Genomic DNA, 17,436 nt, shown 5'->3' on the forward strand with positions numbered 1-17,436 from the left:
AGTGATCTTTACTACGCGACCCAACCTTCACCTCCAACTGAGTACGCCTTTCTTTTTAGTGGAATAAGTAGGCGCATCCACTAGTTATTATGATTTGGAGCGAACAAAACCTTTCTCTCTCTATAACACTGGATTATCCTTTTATCAAGAAGAATAGGTAACAAATATAGCTATTTTTCATCAGTTGTACCTCTACATTTCTATATATAGCTAATTGTCAATATATACACCTCATGCATGATTTCCTACTCCAACGTCTATGCAGGGACTGGTAACGACTTTGTTTCTTGCCAAACAAACTTACTAATTTATGATAGACCCTGTACTGTGATCGATAATAGAGGAGAGTGTGTTTCTCTGTCCTTTTGTGGACATCGTAATTTTCGTTTGGTCAAATCAGCACCAGAAACTAATATTTATTAAATGTTGATTTGGTTATTTTACTTATTATGTGTAAAACTGAAATATACACATTCATAATCCACTTAATAATTACCAATTATAACGATAAGGGAGTTTCCTAAAGAGGATAATCTCACACCTTCCACTCTAAGATTCTACTTGAGTTGAAGCCCAGCTACGTCTAGATAGGAGTTTACATCTCAAAGCCATAATCGTTGTATTTGACATGGATGAAATTTGTCTATTGGAAATTATTGACCAATCTAATGGCCATTTCAACACTTGATGAAAGCACTTTTGGTCACCTATTGTTGCAGAACAATGATAGGTCGAATGTGTAGGAGACAATCCCCTCCTCCATAAAAATATTGTTACAACATGCAAGATTGCAACCTTAGTCACGATATGTAATTGTCATAGATATATTGAACTACCTTTTAAAATGCATGACTTTTACAACCTCAGCTCAAAGTTAACTTCAATTTCGCAAAAAACCTTCTCCAATAGTTCATTTTCAGATTTAGCTTCAAACCTTATGAATTCTAATGCCTCAAGACATTACTTTAGAATTCATTGGAGAAAAATCCTAACAACTCATCTATATATTATAGAGGTGGATTTGCCAATAGGTCGCAGTATTTGAACTAATGCTCTGATACCATTTGTAACATACCCCCTTAGCCTAATTTGACAATTTCCTACTAGGATCCCATTCCTTAAATTTGTTTCGGTGAAATTTAGATTCAATCAGTCATCACAAGTATTACATGAGAAAATATTTATAATACCCTATACTCATATTGTTCAAATTTTGACAACATCAAAGAAATGAGCCATACCCCTTGGGTATCATACTACAACTCCTTCGAGGTTTTGCTGGATTCATGATGTGAACTCTTAGGTTCAATAAATCTAACCTTAATACAAGCTTCCAATTCAACCCTTATGCATGTATTATAACTGAAAGGAACGATCAACCAAGGGTATTAAACCAGTCAAGATTATCCATAAAGAATTACTTCCTTTTCTACCTCAATATTAGCATAGGTGAAAAATTCAACATAAATATATTAAAGTTAGTATTGCCCATAACACAATCATAATCCTATGGCCATAGTCACATGTAATGTTAACATGTGTATCTTAGGGATTATGCACAATTAGTTAAAAGAGCAGCATTGGATGCATAATGCATACCATAGATAACGGGCACCATAGTTTATACAATTGAGCCTTAACCATAGTTACCCAATTTACATAATTGACTCAAGCACGATTATTCACTATCTTAAACAAAAGATAGGGTAACACCAATACTGCATAAGATCCACATATTATGTTTCTTTACTAAACTTAACTGGAATTGAATTTATATGCAATGGTTGTCACATGTGCTCATATATAATCAACTCATGCCCACAACTAACATAGGAAAATCTACTCATTCACAACAGTCATATGTACATTATTCAATCAATTTATATGTAAGAACAACCTATGCAATTTCTCTTATATGCTTCAGAAATGACAATATAGAGAGTAAGAGTCAACATACAAACATCCCATGCAACCAGATTATCTGAAAGGATGTCATTTGGGAAACACCGAGCAATGCCACCCAACCTAGAAATGTCTTATACCAGTTCACCCCCGAGCTAAGAGTTCTTGCCATTGATTAATTGCCTCCTATTGATCTCTGCAATGGGTATTTAATACCCTCTTTCATGATATGGTTTCCGTTAGTGGCACTCCGTTTTTATGGATCTTTTCTATACATTTACCTAGGTTTTTCTGAGGAAAGCTCACATTTCTCTCCTGTGAGGTTTTTTTTCATAAAAGCTTTCCTTTCTATCCCACAAATCTTTTATGTTTTTGTCAATGGATATTTATCTCCAATCCATCTATCTTATCTAGAATTGAATCTAGAAGCTTTATCATTAAAAAATTATCCCTTCTCATTCACCAATGGGATTTGGCAAGAATCTCATCTCTTGGTGTCACACATTTCCAAGTGATTAATTATTTTATTTATTTCATAAAGTATTTAGTTTTCTTGTTACACATAGGCCTAGCTTTTCTTAGCTTAGGTTTGCAAATTTTTACACACAAGGGAGGGGTGTTACAGTATTGGCCCATGTATTCATGTGGAATATAGTCTATTTAAAAGGGGAAATTAAACGAGCCAGATCCAACTTATCTATCAATCTACCAAGCCCCCACAAGGGTCAAATCTCTAGAGGTTGAATCATTTTTTAAAATAAACTAAGATTTTGACTTGGTAGATATAGATTTAAAATGGATCTTACGTTGGTTTAAGAATTATGAAGAATAATAAATATTCTAGCATACATAATTTGATTATTGAATTCAAACTTATCCTTATATTGAAAATGGAAATATATTTAAATGTAGTTAAATATATTTAAATGTAGTTATTTTTGAAATAAATTTCAAATTATTAAATGTTTTGAGTTTTATTATATTGAAAAATGTTTCTAAAATTTTTAATATAATAGATATGTATAATATAATGGAGATGTATAACTTTATTTATACATTAGATGAAATTGACATGTAACACTAAATGCTAATAAAAGAAATATTTCAAAATTATTTTAAAATAAAATATTTTAATGTCACTTTAAATAAGGTAATTTTATTGAAAATCATAAAAACTTACTCTATATATTTTTTACAAATTAGTTTAAGAGAAATATATATATATATATATATATATATATATATATATATATATATATATATATTTGAAAATAACACCAAGAAATTCTAATTTAATTTATCCTTGAATTAAATTGGGATTAGATTGTAATTCTGTTGTCATACCAACTTGTAGAAATTCACTAAGTTAAGTTGACTTCATTGCCTTAGTAAATTCAAGTTGAAAGTCTATCTAGAGTCATGTAGAGTGATCCCTAAATTTTAGGGACCTAGGTTGAATTCATATTGAATTGTAATTATTTAATTCAGTTAAACTAGTTATAACTGTTGGAGGAACTAGTGAGTGGTCAAGTGAATTAAATTGAATTTAATTCACATGTAGTGATCAATCAAATAACTAATAAATCACTCAAAAATAATTCATGCATATCAGTTCAGAGAAAGTCCCAATTGAGATAATAGTTCAGGGACAATGTACTATTAGTTGTATAATTTTCCGAGTTGTACAGATGGTGCATGCAATTAAAGGAAGGCCTATGGATGGATTGCGTAGTTATGGAGTGAGGATTTTTGAATAAATTATGGGTTAATTCTCTTAGGAATTGTGGACAGAAGTAGGGGCTTGGAAGCCTAGTAAATTAGCTAAGTGTTAGACTCGAAGTAGGGGCTTGGAAGGCTAGTAAATTAGCTAAGTGTTAGCTAGAGTCAGCCAAGTAAGTAGAGAGTTATATTGCACTAGTGCAAGAATTGTTCAGGAGGAACAAGCATTGTATTTTCTTCTCATATTTTCAGGATAAGGCAATATAGATAGTCAGGACGTTGAGCGGTTACTATCCTCAGAGAAATATTTTGTAATTTGCGATTCAAATTCTTCCTTTTTTGCTTATTGTTTTCATCGATCAATTTTGGTTTTCGCTGATGAGTAGAGTAAATTCTTGTCTTGTGTTTAGTATATCACATAAGTTGTTTAATTTACAGTAAAATATCTACATAGTATCGTAGTTGAAGAAAGTATAGAAGAGAAGAATTTGAAGTTGTCCTTATAGATTGATCGAGCTCTAGTTCAGGGCAGATCCAGAAGACCCTTTATGCATAGTTCTTAATGGATGTAGAATATCTCTAATGGGCATATCATTGAGCCAATGTTTAGTGACACAAAAGGAGTTGTGATCATTTATATTGGTAGATTAAGGAGTATAAATGTTTTGCGCGAAGAGTTTCCAGAGAAGATATATTTTTTTTTACAAATTTCAAAAACAAATAGCAGATATAGGTTCCTTGTGAAAAAATACCCAAATTCAAAAAATAAATCGTCTGAATCGGAGTTCGGATGAGACAGATATCACCGATTTAAAATCAACTCTTTTTTAAGAAAATTTTGTGACAACGGGGTAGATGAAAATGTTTGGTGTGCGAGTCAAGAACCTGCACGCACTTGAGATACAATATGGATGCAAAGCCTTGAGCAGTAAGATAAAGGTTCAATACTTGGTGTTTGAGAGGGAGAGTGAGTTACCTCTCAACATGCAGCCCCAGAAGAAGCCTTAGAAGCAACCTCAGAAAGTTGTGTAGCAGCCACAATTGGAGGAGTGGAGAGGAGACCGAGTGGAGACATCCACTCAAACAAAGACCTCCAGTAGGGAGGAATTTTGAGCTATGTGGGTAGAGGGGGCACATGCAGTCATACCTTCAGGTGAGAGGTGGGGTGATGTGAAGTAATAATCCCTAGAGTGTAGAAATTTGGGTTGGATCCATTGAGATGTTTTGTCTCATGGATGATTACCTTGCTATGGGATTCCACAATACACAATAGCAGCATGGATCAGTGGCATTTGACGCAGACATATGTCAGAGTGACAAAGACAAAGACTAGTAGCAATCAGATATTGGGGACCGCAGAGCAGAGTTGATAGTAGTACAAAGTCAACAACAACGCAAAGTTTTCAATGGACAGTGCAGTAACTAGTAGCAGTAAGAGTCTCTGGTGACAGATGCATCATGTTTATTCAGTTTAGATTCTTTTTTCAATTTTAGAAGTTGTAGTAGCAACAACAATAGAGAGAAGTGTTGCACGCAGAACATTTTGAAGGTATCAGATCGGGATAGAGTTGAATTCCTTTCTTGTTGAGAGGGAGTGTCAAAAATAGCAACAAGAAATATTAAAAATAACATCAAGAAATTCTAATTTAATTTGTTCTTGAATTAAATTGGGAATTAAATTTTAATTCTATTCTCATAGTAGCTTGCAGCAGTTAACTAAGTTAAGTTGACCTAGTTGGCTTAATAAATTCGAGTTGGAAGTCTATCTAGAGTCACTTAGAGTGATCCCTAAATTTTAGAGGACAATTTGAGTTCTTATTGAGTTGTAATTATTTAATTTAGTTTAACTAACTTAACTCAATTAGACTAGTTATAATTCTTGGAGGGACTAGTGACTAGTCAAGTGAATTAAATTGGATTTAATTCACAAGCGGTGATCAATAATAATTAAAAAATCACTAAAAAATAAGTCATGCATGTCAATTCAGAGAAAGACCCAGTCAAGGTTAGAGTTCACAGACAATGTACTATTTGTTGTATAATTTTCCGAGTTGTAAAGATGGTACATGCAATCAAAAGAAAGCCTATGAATGAATTGCACAGTTATGGAGTGTTGATTTCCCAATTAAATATGAGCTAATTCTCTCATGAATTGTGCAAGGAAGTAGGGGCTTGGAAGGCTAGTAAATTGGCTAAGTGTTGGCTACAGTCAGCCTAGGAGGCAGAAAGTTAGATTGTAGTAGTGCAGGATGAACAAGCATTATATTTTGTTCTCATATTTTTTGGCTAATGTAATATAGATAATTAGGGTTTTGAGGAGTGACTTTCTTCAGAAAAATATCGTGTTATGTGTGATTAAATTCTTCCTGTTTTGCTCATTGTTTTCAATGGTCAATTTTGATTTCCGCTCAAAGATAAAATAGATTCTTTGTCTTATATTTTAACATATCACATAAATTATATATATATATATATATATATATATATATAGATATATAATTTTATTTCAATTATATTTAAAATATTTCAATAGTTTTTATTTATTTTTATATAATTTTGAGAAATAACTTATATATATAAAAAAGATAAATGTAATTTTATAACGTTATATATATAATTAACATAGAGTTATTAGTTATTTTTATTTTTAATGGGATGAAGTTTCTTGAAATAGATTCTTTTTTCCTGTAATTACAATATTTGAGAAAAGATATATGCATTAAAAGATTTCAACCCTTACACCACTATATAATATCTATATAATATTAAATATATAATGTAACAATAAGTATATTATTATAAAAGAAATATAAAATCCTCGAACTTAACTTATGTATTATAAAAAAATTAAAATCCATAGAACTTAACCTATCTATTATCTTCTTAATTAGCTGAAATTTCTGCACAATTTAATTAAATAAAAAAGTAGTTTCCATCTAAACGCTAGATGGCTAGATCACTAAATGCGTTAGCCTAGCTATAATAGATTTGATCGAAATTACAAAGGATTCGATCGAGATCAGAGGCAGCGGCAAGATTGAAATTGTACATATTGTCATCGCCCGGATGTGTAGCATAGCGGCTTTCGCTGTTACACTCTACATCGGACGGTCCACTTCGTCTTCCTCCTCCTGCTGTCGTGAAAAGTAGATTTGCGTTGGTTTCTTGATAGGGATCTAATAAGCAATCCTGTTGATGATCAGAGACGCCACTCATGTGGATCTGAGGCAACTGATAGCTTTTCTGCCCGCTGTAGATATCAGGATCACGATATGTCGGGACGCCCGTGTTTAAATCAGAACTCAGATTTAGACGATCCCTGTAATCATCGTCAACATGATAATCGTCAGATTTTCCGGGGAGACAGTTAATTGCTAGTGAATCAAATTGCCTCGCGTAACCTTCCACAGTCTCATGAACCGTGAAAGCTCCCGGATTGACGACATGGGACCAACTATCTGCATTTGAATAAGAATGAGTAGTGGTCCATCCTTCATACCGAACTTTTTCTTTCCAGCTTTCGCTTTCTGCAACAGCGGGCATGGGGATTCCAGTGGATCCCAGAAACGCTGCGTCACATGAGAGGGTATTAATACTATTCTGGAAATAGGAAGTCGGGTGGCTAATCTCATTCTTTTGATGCTCTGCTTCTTCCACTTTTAATTCCAAATGGCCAGGACCGCAGAACTGATTTTCAGGTGTCGGCCCCACATTGCAGGTGTTATAAGGTGTCTGGTGTCCTTCGGGCATGGCGTCAGTGTACGGATTTCCCTTTTTGTTGATGCAAGAGTTCCAGTAATTCTTTATTTGATTGTCCGTGCGTCCCGGCAAATGTAGGGCGATCTGCGACCACCTGTTCAGCATCGCAGACATCGAGGCAGGAATAAAATGTGAAATATAATCAATATGTGAAGAAAGAATGATATTAGAGTAAAGACGAGGGTTAGGAATGGAGAAACAAAGAAACCTGTTGCCTAGAATGGATTGTAAGTGTATAATGAGTCGTTCTTCTTCTCGTGAAAATGCTCCTCGCTTAAGGCCAGGGCGTAAGTAGTTAAGCCATCTGAGCCTACAGCTTCTACCGTATCTCTGGAGACCTGTGGATAAATGAATGGGACAGAAACGTTGTGACATGAGATTCACATCATTAAATGATTTATTGTTATTTTAACATAACAAGAAAAATATAAATTAGAAAGCTCTCGAAAATCAAAGACATTCACGCAATTATTGTAAATTTTAGTAATTCTTATCTCAATAGATTATATATAATAGTTTTTTAATTATATTATTTTTCCAAAATTATAATTAGTTTTCAACTTTTCACAGAAATTAATGATAGTCATGTTCTGATATTTAGGTTTTTCATAAACTTTTTGATTGACCATGAATGATCGTACTATTCAACTTTCCATGAACTTTTGGATGGACCATGAATGATCGTAGTGAAGCCATCTGAGCCTACAGCTTTTCCCGCATCGCTGGAGACCTGTGCATTTGTTGACCATGAATGATCGTACTATTCAACTTTCCATAAATTTTTGGATGGACCATGAATGATCGTACTATTCAACTTTCCATAGACTTTTGGATGGACCATGAATGATCGTAGTTAAGCCATCTGAGCCTACAGCTTTTCCCGCATCTCTGGAGACCTGTGCATAAATGAATGGGAGAGAAACGTTGTTACATGATATTCACGTCAATATTTGGTATTGGAATACATTTTCATTACATTCATGCCGCTGAAACAGGTATGTTAATGGTATATTTTATCGTATATTTTTTAAAAATTAACATATAATCAATTAAAACATTTAACTAAAAGTTTAAACACTTACTTGAATAGTTTATTAATATTGTTAAAAAATTATTAGAAGGATGTTCTAAAATATCATTTTAAGATCACAATAAAAATATAAATTAGAAAGCTCTCGAAAATCAAAGACATTCACGCAATTATTGTAAATGTTAGTAATTTTTATCAGAATAGATTATAAATAATAGTTTTTTGATTATATTATTTTTTCAAAATTAAAATTAGTTTTTACAGAAATTAATGATATTTATGTTGTGATATTTAGTTTTTTCATAAACTTTTAGATTGACCATGAATGATGATAATATTCAAAAGGGAGTTGTATGGTGAGGTGGAAAAATTGTTTTGATTGTCAAAAGTAGACGGAATCTGGGCAAAAAAATTTAAACATTCATGTAGAAGTAGTGTTTGAATCAGGTTTTTGATGGTGAAAATAGATTCAACACTATCAAAACCATCTAAAGCACCCAAAATTATAAATTTAGACAACTTTTACTTGGATTTACAAAATCCCTGCCAGATTTCAAAATATGACCAAAATTTCTATTACTTTCAAACCAGAAAACATAATTATTAAACCACTGTATTCAAAAGGTGAATGATCCTAAGTTTTCCATAACTTTTAGATAGACCATGAATTATCATAGTTTTGAAATTCCCTATTCAACATAATAATGAATACTAATAATAATAATAAAATTGCTATAATAAAAAATACCATAATGTTTATTTTTAATTTCATTTTTAGCTATACTGATTTCAACGGGAAAAAGTTCTCTTACATATTCTAATCTCGAAATATGCAATAAATCTAAAATTATAGCAGATTTACCTTCATACTCTTACGTTAGAAATGATACTACCGAATCAACCAAAAAACAAATATCATATTATAAGGTACTCCTATGAATGGAATCGAATCGAATAGAAATAAATAATTAAATTTTAGATAGGCGTGGGTGTTTACCAGCCTGCTTGGCGACGGAGGTCCAGGAGCAGCCGGGCGTGCGTCTGTCGATTAGATAAGAGAGAAGCTTCTGATCCTCTTCAGGTGACCACAGACCTTTTCTTAGGTTTGGATTGGAGGAAGGTGGAAGGAATCCTTCCGGTTCCGTTGCTTGCTTTTGCCTGCACCTCATTTTTCCATGCTAATCACTCCACGGCAGTTCCTATTTCAGACCTTATAGAAACATGAATGAGCGCTAAGTACCTGTGACAGGACATTCGTGCATCTGAAGGCATTCTACATATGCATGAAAGCCATACATCTCCATGCATATTCCGGCAACTCGATCACCCTACCTCCGGCAAGCTCCAGTGTTCAACGTATCTGCGACCACTGTCAGACCTGTCCCGTCTCCTCCTGCAACCTCAGTTGGCTTCCTTGTCTACCAGAGTTTTCCAAATTCAGTTTTATTTTGAATTTAGTAAAGGCGCTAAAGGAATTCAAATTTGAATTTTGAGTTTGTAATAGGAACTGCCATTGGCTTAGAAGCAGCGAAGCCCACCGGACGTGTTGCCATTAGAGGGATGGCAATGTTTCCTGAGGGCCATCATATAGTAGAGAAAACATTTGTACAAATAGTGGGTAAAGGAGTGAGGGTAGAATTCGTTCCCTGCACAGATAAACAAGTCTATTGGTTTATAACCAGGGAATTGCAACCCCAAGGTAACTTCTTAAATATGATATCCACCTCTTTATCAATTCAGTTTTGTATATTATGTAGGTGCTTCGCTTTTATTTATGTTATAATTAGCACCATAAATAATTCTACAGATGCCAAGGTATCTCGCGATCCCGAGACTCTGAGATGCGCAGCGTTAAAGGCGGTGAGAGATTTTCCTGAACCCATTGGAGAGTTAATAAAGGGCAGCTCCGCAGATACAATGAGTATAGCGGATCTAAAGTTGAGGTGGGTGTGGCCGTGGGAGTGGGACAGGAAAGCAAAGGGCAAGGGGAGCGTCACAGTTGTTGGAGACGCGTTGCACCCAATGACACCTGATCTGGGTCAAGGCGCTTGCTCGGCAATTGAGGACGCTGTCGTTTTGGGTAGATGCCTCTCCGTCTTAAATTTAAATCTAGGAAATAAGTGGGGAATAGAAGAAGAAAGAATGGTAGAGGAATGTCTTAGAGAGTACGGGGCAGCGAGGAAATGGAGAGTGTTGGGCATCACTGGAGGATCATTTTTGGCAGGCATTGTGATGGATGGCTACTCCCCTTTTCTTCGATTTCTTCGCGAGTGGTTTTGGCTGCCTGTCATGTCCATGTCTTATCTCGGCTTCATTGCAGCCACTGACTCTCGGACTCTGTTCCCTCCAATCAACCCTAACCCATTTCGTAAATATAATTTCGATTTCAAATGAACCGTCTTATTTCATCCGGACAAGGGCAGCTGATAGGTTATTCCATATGAAGTTTTGCTATCATCTCAATAGGAATCAAAGAAAATCAATATTTCTTTCCGTCATTTATTCTACACTTTTAGTGAAATATGTGGTTTTATTTCTCGTGTAAGATGGTATATATAGAAATCTGTAATTTATTTGGGGAATCAAAGTACATGTATTGTTCTTTTTGTCATTTATTCTGGAATGTGTGGTTTTATTTGTGGTGTAAAATGGTATTTATAGAAATTTGTGATTTATTTGGGGGAATCAAAGGCTATAATTTATTGGGGAATCAAAGGACATGAATAGTTCTTTTTGTCATTTATTCTACTATTTTAGTGGATTATGTGGTTTTATTTGTAGTCTAAAAAGGTATATAGAAATGTGTAATTTATTTGGGGAATCAAAAAAACATGAATAGTAATTTTTGTCATTTATTCCACTATTTTAGTGGAATATGTGGTTTTATTTGTTGTGTAAAGTGGTATATATACAAATCTGTAATTTATTTGGTATTTAATTTAGAATATGAACCAAAAGGAATGTATTGGTTTTGATTTTTTTTTTTTAATTGTTTCAGCTCAATATCTTGTTTATTTGTAAGTGCAAAAGGATATATTTTTATTTTATTTTATTTTTTAATATTGTTAGGGACTGGAATATGTGGTTTACTTGTCAGGGCTATATGAATCCAAGGGGATGTGTTGGTTCTTTTTATTATATTGTTTTGGTTGAATATGTGGCTTATTTGTTAATGAAAAAGGTATATAAGGTTTTTAGAAATGTGTAATTTTTCTTATATGTTTTTTTCTAAATAAAAATAAAATATTTATTAATTAGAAAATCTGTTGAATTTTTTTTATTATATTGTTTTGGTTGAATATGTGGCTTATTTGTTAGTGCAAAAAGGTATTTAGAAATGTATAATTTTTATTGTATGGTTTTTTTTAAATAAAAATAGAATATTTATTAATTAGAAAACAATATTAATTATTATTTAAAAAAATATTTATTTGGTTTATTGTTATGTCAAGAGGGAATCAATTTTTTTAGAGATAATTTTCTTTTTAGAGTGAAAATAGATTTGATTTTAGATGGATCCAGGTTGGCATAATATATATGTATTTGACATTGAAACATTTTATTTATAATTCGCATTTTCCACATTAAAATGTTAAAATATGCCCCATCATAAAGAATTGAAATATTTTATTTATAAGGGCTTTAAGGGAAGTGAAAATATAAGAAATTAATCACTTGCGAGGAAGATATGTAATTATTTTATGTTGGAAAAATATTTCAATGTAGGACTTAAACAAGATGTTTGAATATCCATGATATTTAGATATCTACTTTATAGACACCCACACAAAAAACCATAAATATATACATGTTCACTATAAATAAAATATCTCAGTTATTACCTTAAATGAAATCATTTTTAATGGCGATACCAACCCTTAGCATGGTTGGAATTTTTCCAATGGAGTTTCAAGCTCATGAAATTTATACCACGAAGTGCCTTAACCTAACACCCTATCAATATTAACATAACATCCTATCAACATTTTCTCTATGCCCCATGGGAGTCATTCATTCAATTCTTAATGAGTTAGATATATGGAATTTAAAAAATATCAATAAAATAAAATCAATGTGGATGAGGAACAAAATATTTTAGTATGTATGATGACTAAAATATTTCAATATCATATATTATAGAGTAAGAGACATTTTAATGTGGACAATGTGAATCGTAACTAGAATATTTCAATGATTATATTGAGGGTAAAATATTTCAATGTCAATAATTATGTATGTGTTGTGTAAAACAATCAAAAATATAATATTGTAATGTCCATGTGTAAAATATATCAATATCAACTACAAATACATTATATAAAGCAATTGAAAATAAAAAAAATTCATATGGGCAAAACATTGAGGTAGACGATACATTTCAAGTCAATGAGGTTCTTCTAATGATTTCATTTACTCATGAAATACAAGAAGGTTAACATGGACAAGTTGGCATACATGCTTTCAAGCCCACCAGCATATAAAATTATATCTTTGGAAACTCTTTTGAAATGGATCCCTTCACCCATGATGGATAGAGAAAGGCACACACAAAAGATGAGAAGGAGATGCTTCAACATCTATAGGGAAGGACACTTTAGATGATGGTGGAAACACATTTGACTATCATCTCCGTAATGGGTTACTTTATAACATAGATAAGTTTTGTGCTCCTAAAGGTAAGCCATTGTAGCTTATTTAGAGAGGCTCATTCCTCCAATATTATAGGGCATTGTGGTATTGGGAAACAATTGACAACTTATGGAGTTATGTGTACTGACCCAAAATGCAAGAAGATGCCAAAAGATTAATTAGAGTATGAAAATCTTATTTTATTAGCAAGCCGAGTAGTAAGAAATAGGGTCTTCACCATCCCTTACCTACACCCATTCTTCTTTGGGAAAACATTTAAATTGATTTTGTGGGATGTTTTCCAACAACCAAAATAGTAAATGACTACTTCTTTGTGGTAGTTGATAGGTTCAAAGTGATGTGCATTCTCATGCTTTATAAAAGCCATTAGACAATAAGATGTAGCAAGATTGTTATTTGAATGAGTATTAGTGCACTTGGGGATATCAATAAGCATCATTTCGGACAATGACACTAGATTTATTAGTGCATTTTAGACTATGTTATGGCAGTAAATGCACATGAAGTTAAATAGGTCTATCACATTCCATTTACAAACATATAAGAAAGAAGAGGTAGACTACAAGAATTTCTTTTATCCTTTGAGGGATTACAATTAGAAGGATATGAAGACTCGGGATGAAGATATGGTCTATATTCAACTCTCTTATAAAAGAAAATCCATAGTCCTACTAGTAAGTCCTCATTCGAAACATGTTTTATATATTTTACACCTTCACCTTTGGATGTTGTATGTGGACATCAAGGAGTGGAGGAGGATAATAGTTGGGATGCATTAAGAGTAGAATTTTCTTTTGAGAATATTATGCACACCCATTTGCAAGTGCAAAATTTTTTTAATAAGTCACAAAAACTTCGTTTAATTCCTCCAAATGCTTCTAGAAGGTTTTAAACCTTAATTCTCCAAAATGGAGCCCATGCAAAAAAATTGGCATCCATCCTAATTACTCAAACTTTTCCACTCTCAAACATATCAAGATAAATGATAAATATTATAATGATCCAATCCACATCATGCAGAAATAAAAAGAGGCCAAAAACCAGTATTATATAACATTTTTTGATATTTTTGATATTTTTTGAGGAGGAAAGGTGACCCTAGATCACAAAACTAGAAAAATATATTTACTCGACCTTTTACATATTCATCAATGTAGAAATCATTTCTTTAGTGATTTGTCTTTCAAAATTCTAAGTTTGAGAGATAGATAGTTTTTCTAAAACTACTTTCAAGAATATGTAAAAAAAAATAATGTTGACAATTCCACATTGATACAAAATTTTAATGGGGCATCAAATTTTAAATATGAAAGTCTATATGTACTCAAATAAATATTATTTAATGTTCCTAACATAAAAAAATTCCTACTTCTAAACAAATATCCTTTGTAAGTGGCGAATGTTGGCCTTTGAGTATATTCCAATAGTGAAAAGGGGATAATGGAATCGAAATGACAATTTTCCAAAGGATGTAAATTTTTCAGAGAAACCATAATGAAGCATGAGTATAGTTAGTGGAAAGAAAATCTAGTGTAAAATATGCTTAAAGGGTCAAAATATAGTTTATTCCATTTGTACTATTGATGAATCAAGGTGGATAATGTCATGTAATCAGAATTCTAATTAACAAAAATTTTACAAAATTAGGTGTACAAACACAACAAGATCAGGAATTATAGATCATAAACACGCATGGTCCACAAATATGTTAGGGAAATGAAAGAGAAGCTAAATATGTAAACATCAATTTAACTGGTGAGGAAACATAGTCTAATGGACAAAGAAGTAAGGTGGAGCCCACAAAGTCCGTAGAGACTATGAGGATCTTCAAGGTGAAATTGTAAAGTGCTTTATCTAATAATGAAAGAATGATAAGAACATATGATGAAAAAAATCAAACAAATACTTAGTTTCTTTAAAGTCTAAGTGAGCTACAAAGACAAATGAAGAATGAATCACGTTTAAGACATGAGGGAGAAGAAAAATCTCATGCAAGGAGGGATAACTAAAGAGGATACAACAACTTAATAATTTCTCATAGAGATCAAGTAAATCACTACTCTTAAAATAATTAAACCATAAGGTTTATGCATTTTAAGTTTCAAGGAGTAACACAAAAGTATATCCTATAGGAAAAAAAAAGAAGAAGACATGAGCTAGATAGATTGCAAAGCAAGATTAGGAAGCTTAATCCATCAAACTTTAATGGTGAAGAAAAAGGTAAGATGATGTTGAAACTTAGTTTCTTGGAATAATAAAACATTTTTAGTTGCGTAGTCTCTCATATATTCTAGAAGCCATGATTGTGATATATCAACTACAATAAAATTCCTCCATGTGGTAGAAACCAATTAGCAATGAGAAAAGCATATATTTGAATTGTTTGAAGAAATTTCTTCAACATTTGTATATTTCATAGAAATACTATGATAAGAAGATGTGGGAGTTCTTTGACCTAAATATGGAAAACATGACCATGGAAGAATATGAAAAGAAAATTTTGGATTTGTTGATATATGTGGGTTTTATCAACAAGGTGTTGTGGTTAGCAACAACCCCCCTTTTTATTTAGTATTAGTAATAAAACTAAATAAATGGGGACCCTTCTAAAAATAAAAAATAGCACTTATATTTCCCTTTGAATAAAACACACTATCATAAACATAGGAGAACACCCGCAATACCCAAAAAACTTAAGTTTTATGATAAGTTTCGAATAAAATCGTTCTCTTAAGGGTAATGGAGGACATCATATAAACAAGCTTTCGAAATTGCGAAAATGTGATAACGCGAGATTGCGCACCTTGAAGACTCATCGCACATCGTAGCTTTCATATGCCACAAGTATCACCTATTATAAAACATCCCTATCCTACGATATGCGATAAAGCATCTCGCAAATTACATCTCACATTCGCATAAGGTAATAAATGATTGTTAACGAAAAGGATTAGCGATATTGCAATCTGAGATATTGCGAAGCAAATCGCAAAATCGCTTTATCGCAGATTATCAGAGCTCATTGTTCACTAAAGTATTTCTCGTAATCCGATACTGAGTTATGGGCATTAATGTCAATTTAGTGGTTTATTGATGATCATTTATGAGATAAGATTTAGATCTAATCGAAATGTTTTTTCACGTAGGGTGATATATTTGACATGATTTCAGAATTAAGAGCTTTTCCATCACATTATCTCTTACCATTATTCTTTCCTGACTTGTAAACTTGTAGGATCGACACGAAGAATAATATACATAACAGTGTGCAGAACGTAATGGAAAAGAAGGGAAAAGCTCCGGTTGCTGAGGACAAAGAGATGACGCCCTTATTCATAGATAGCACCTGTACCAAAGATGCCAGCATAACCACTTGGGAAGGCATGTACAGTCTTCTCGAAGAAGAAAACCCCATAGTTATGGAAGTTAGAGCAATAGAAGACAACGAAAATCGATTATAATAAATCCCCTGGTTAGGTTTGCGTGAAAGTCGATTATAATAAATCATGAAGGTACTGAAGGGTAGAACGGTGCACAAAGCAACCTCTGAGATGGCAAGTTTAGTTGGACTAAACGTGGACTAAATTGACATCACATCCATCTCAAGGGTGTGGAAACTTGGTTCTAGCACCCCCCCATACTGCTTCGAGTGAGGCTTCAGTCCACGCTCCGTGGGCTGATACCGAAAGGGCCAGTAGTGTAGGTATTTGTTTGGCTAAATAAATCTGAACCTGGGTCAGGCCCCCATAAGCTAAAAAATGGTTCTGTTGTTGGGACCAGAATCTGCATGAGAGATGTGTGATCTCGTATCATTGGAATCCAACTAAGAAAGAAATTGAAGGCTGGTTGGATAGAAGAATTCATGAGTTCGCGGCGCAGGAGAACAAAAACCCGTGACTATCAAAAGAAGAGTGGCCAGACAACTACCTATATACAGATATCCACAAAATCTTTTTTGCGTCCTTCCCTACTGAGCTATACGAGTGGACCGCTAAGCTAGAAGATAGCCAAAGAAGGTGGAAACTTGACGGTCATATTGTGTGGACCCCAGAGCTAGTGCGGAGATTGGAAGCATCGGAGGATAAGATCGTACACATCGTTGATCATTGGCTCAATGGTATTATAGGAGGATTCGTTACTAAGTTCGTGGTTGACACCTCAGTCAGCTATAGCGAGGCAGAGCGACGCTTTCTCAAAGGACCGCGAGGTAAGTACGTAAAGTCTTTGAATACTTGGATTAAAATATTGTTCTGTGAAAAGCGGGTTATGCAGTTACCTTGATGTTCGGGGCTATGCAAAGCAGAAAGGTTTATAGGAACGAAGGAAATAAGGGTCCAGAAAATATCCCCTTGATTTCACCTCCGCGAGGAGATGAG

General features: G+C 33.3%; 1 protein-coding gene across 1 annotated transcript; it reads left to right on the forward strand.

The window, feature by feature from the left end:
• Positions 1 to 9,955: 9,955 nt before the first annotated feature.
• On the forward strand, positions 9,956 to 10,804 carry LOC149194754 (monooxygenase 2-like). Its single transcript, XM_089407781.1, has 2 exons — positions 9,956 to 10,109; positions 10,218 to 10,804. The coding sequence occupies exons 1-2, from the start codon at positions 9,971 to 9,973 to the stop codon at positions 10,802 to 10,804; spliced, it is 726 nt and encodes a 241-aa protein (XP_089263907.1). The 5' UTR covers positions 9,956 to 9,970.
• The last annotated feature ends 6,632 nt before the right edge of the window (positions 10,805 to 17,436 follow it).

The sequence above is a fragment of the Pinus tabuliformis genome, chromosome 2_2, assembly GCF_031772625.1.
Source record: "Pinus tabuliformis cultivar Carrire ecotype Pingquan chromosome 2_2, CPIR1, whole genome shotgun sequence".
NCBI lineage: Eukaryota > Viridiplantae > Streptophyta > Pinopsida > Pinales > Pinaceae > Pinus > Pinus tabuliformis.

Excerpts from the sequence above, each read along its gene's own strand:
- LOC149194754 (XM_089407781.1), top strand. The coding sequence starts at position 9,971 with ATGGCAATGTTTCCTGAGGGCCATCATATAGTAGAGAAAACATTTGTA. Across the intron at positions 10,110-10,217 it reads CAGGGAATTGCAACCCCAAG|ATGCCAAGGTATCTCGCGAT; the intron begins GTAACTTCTTAA and ends ATAATTCTACAG.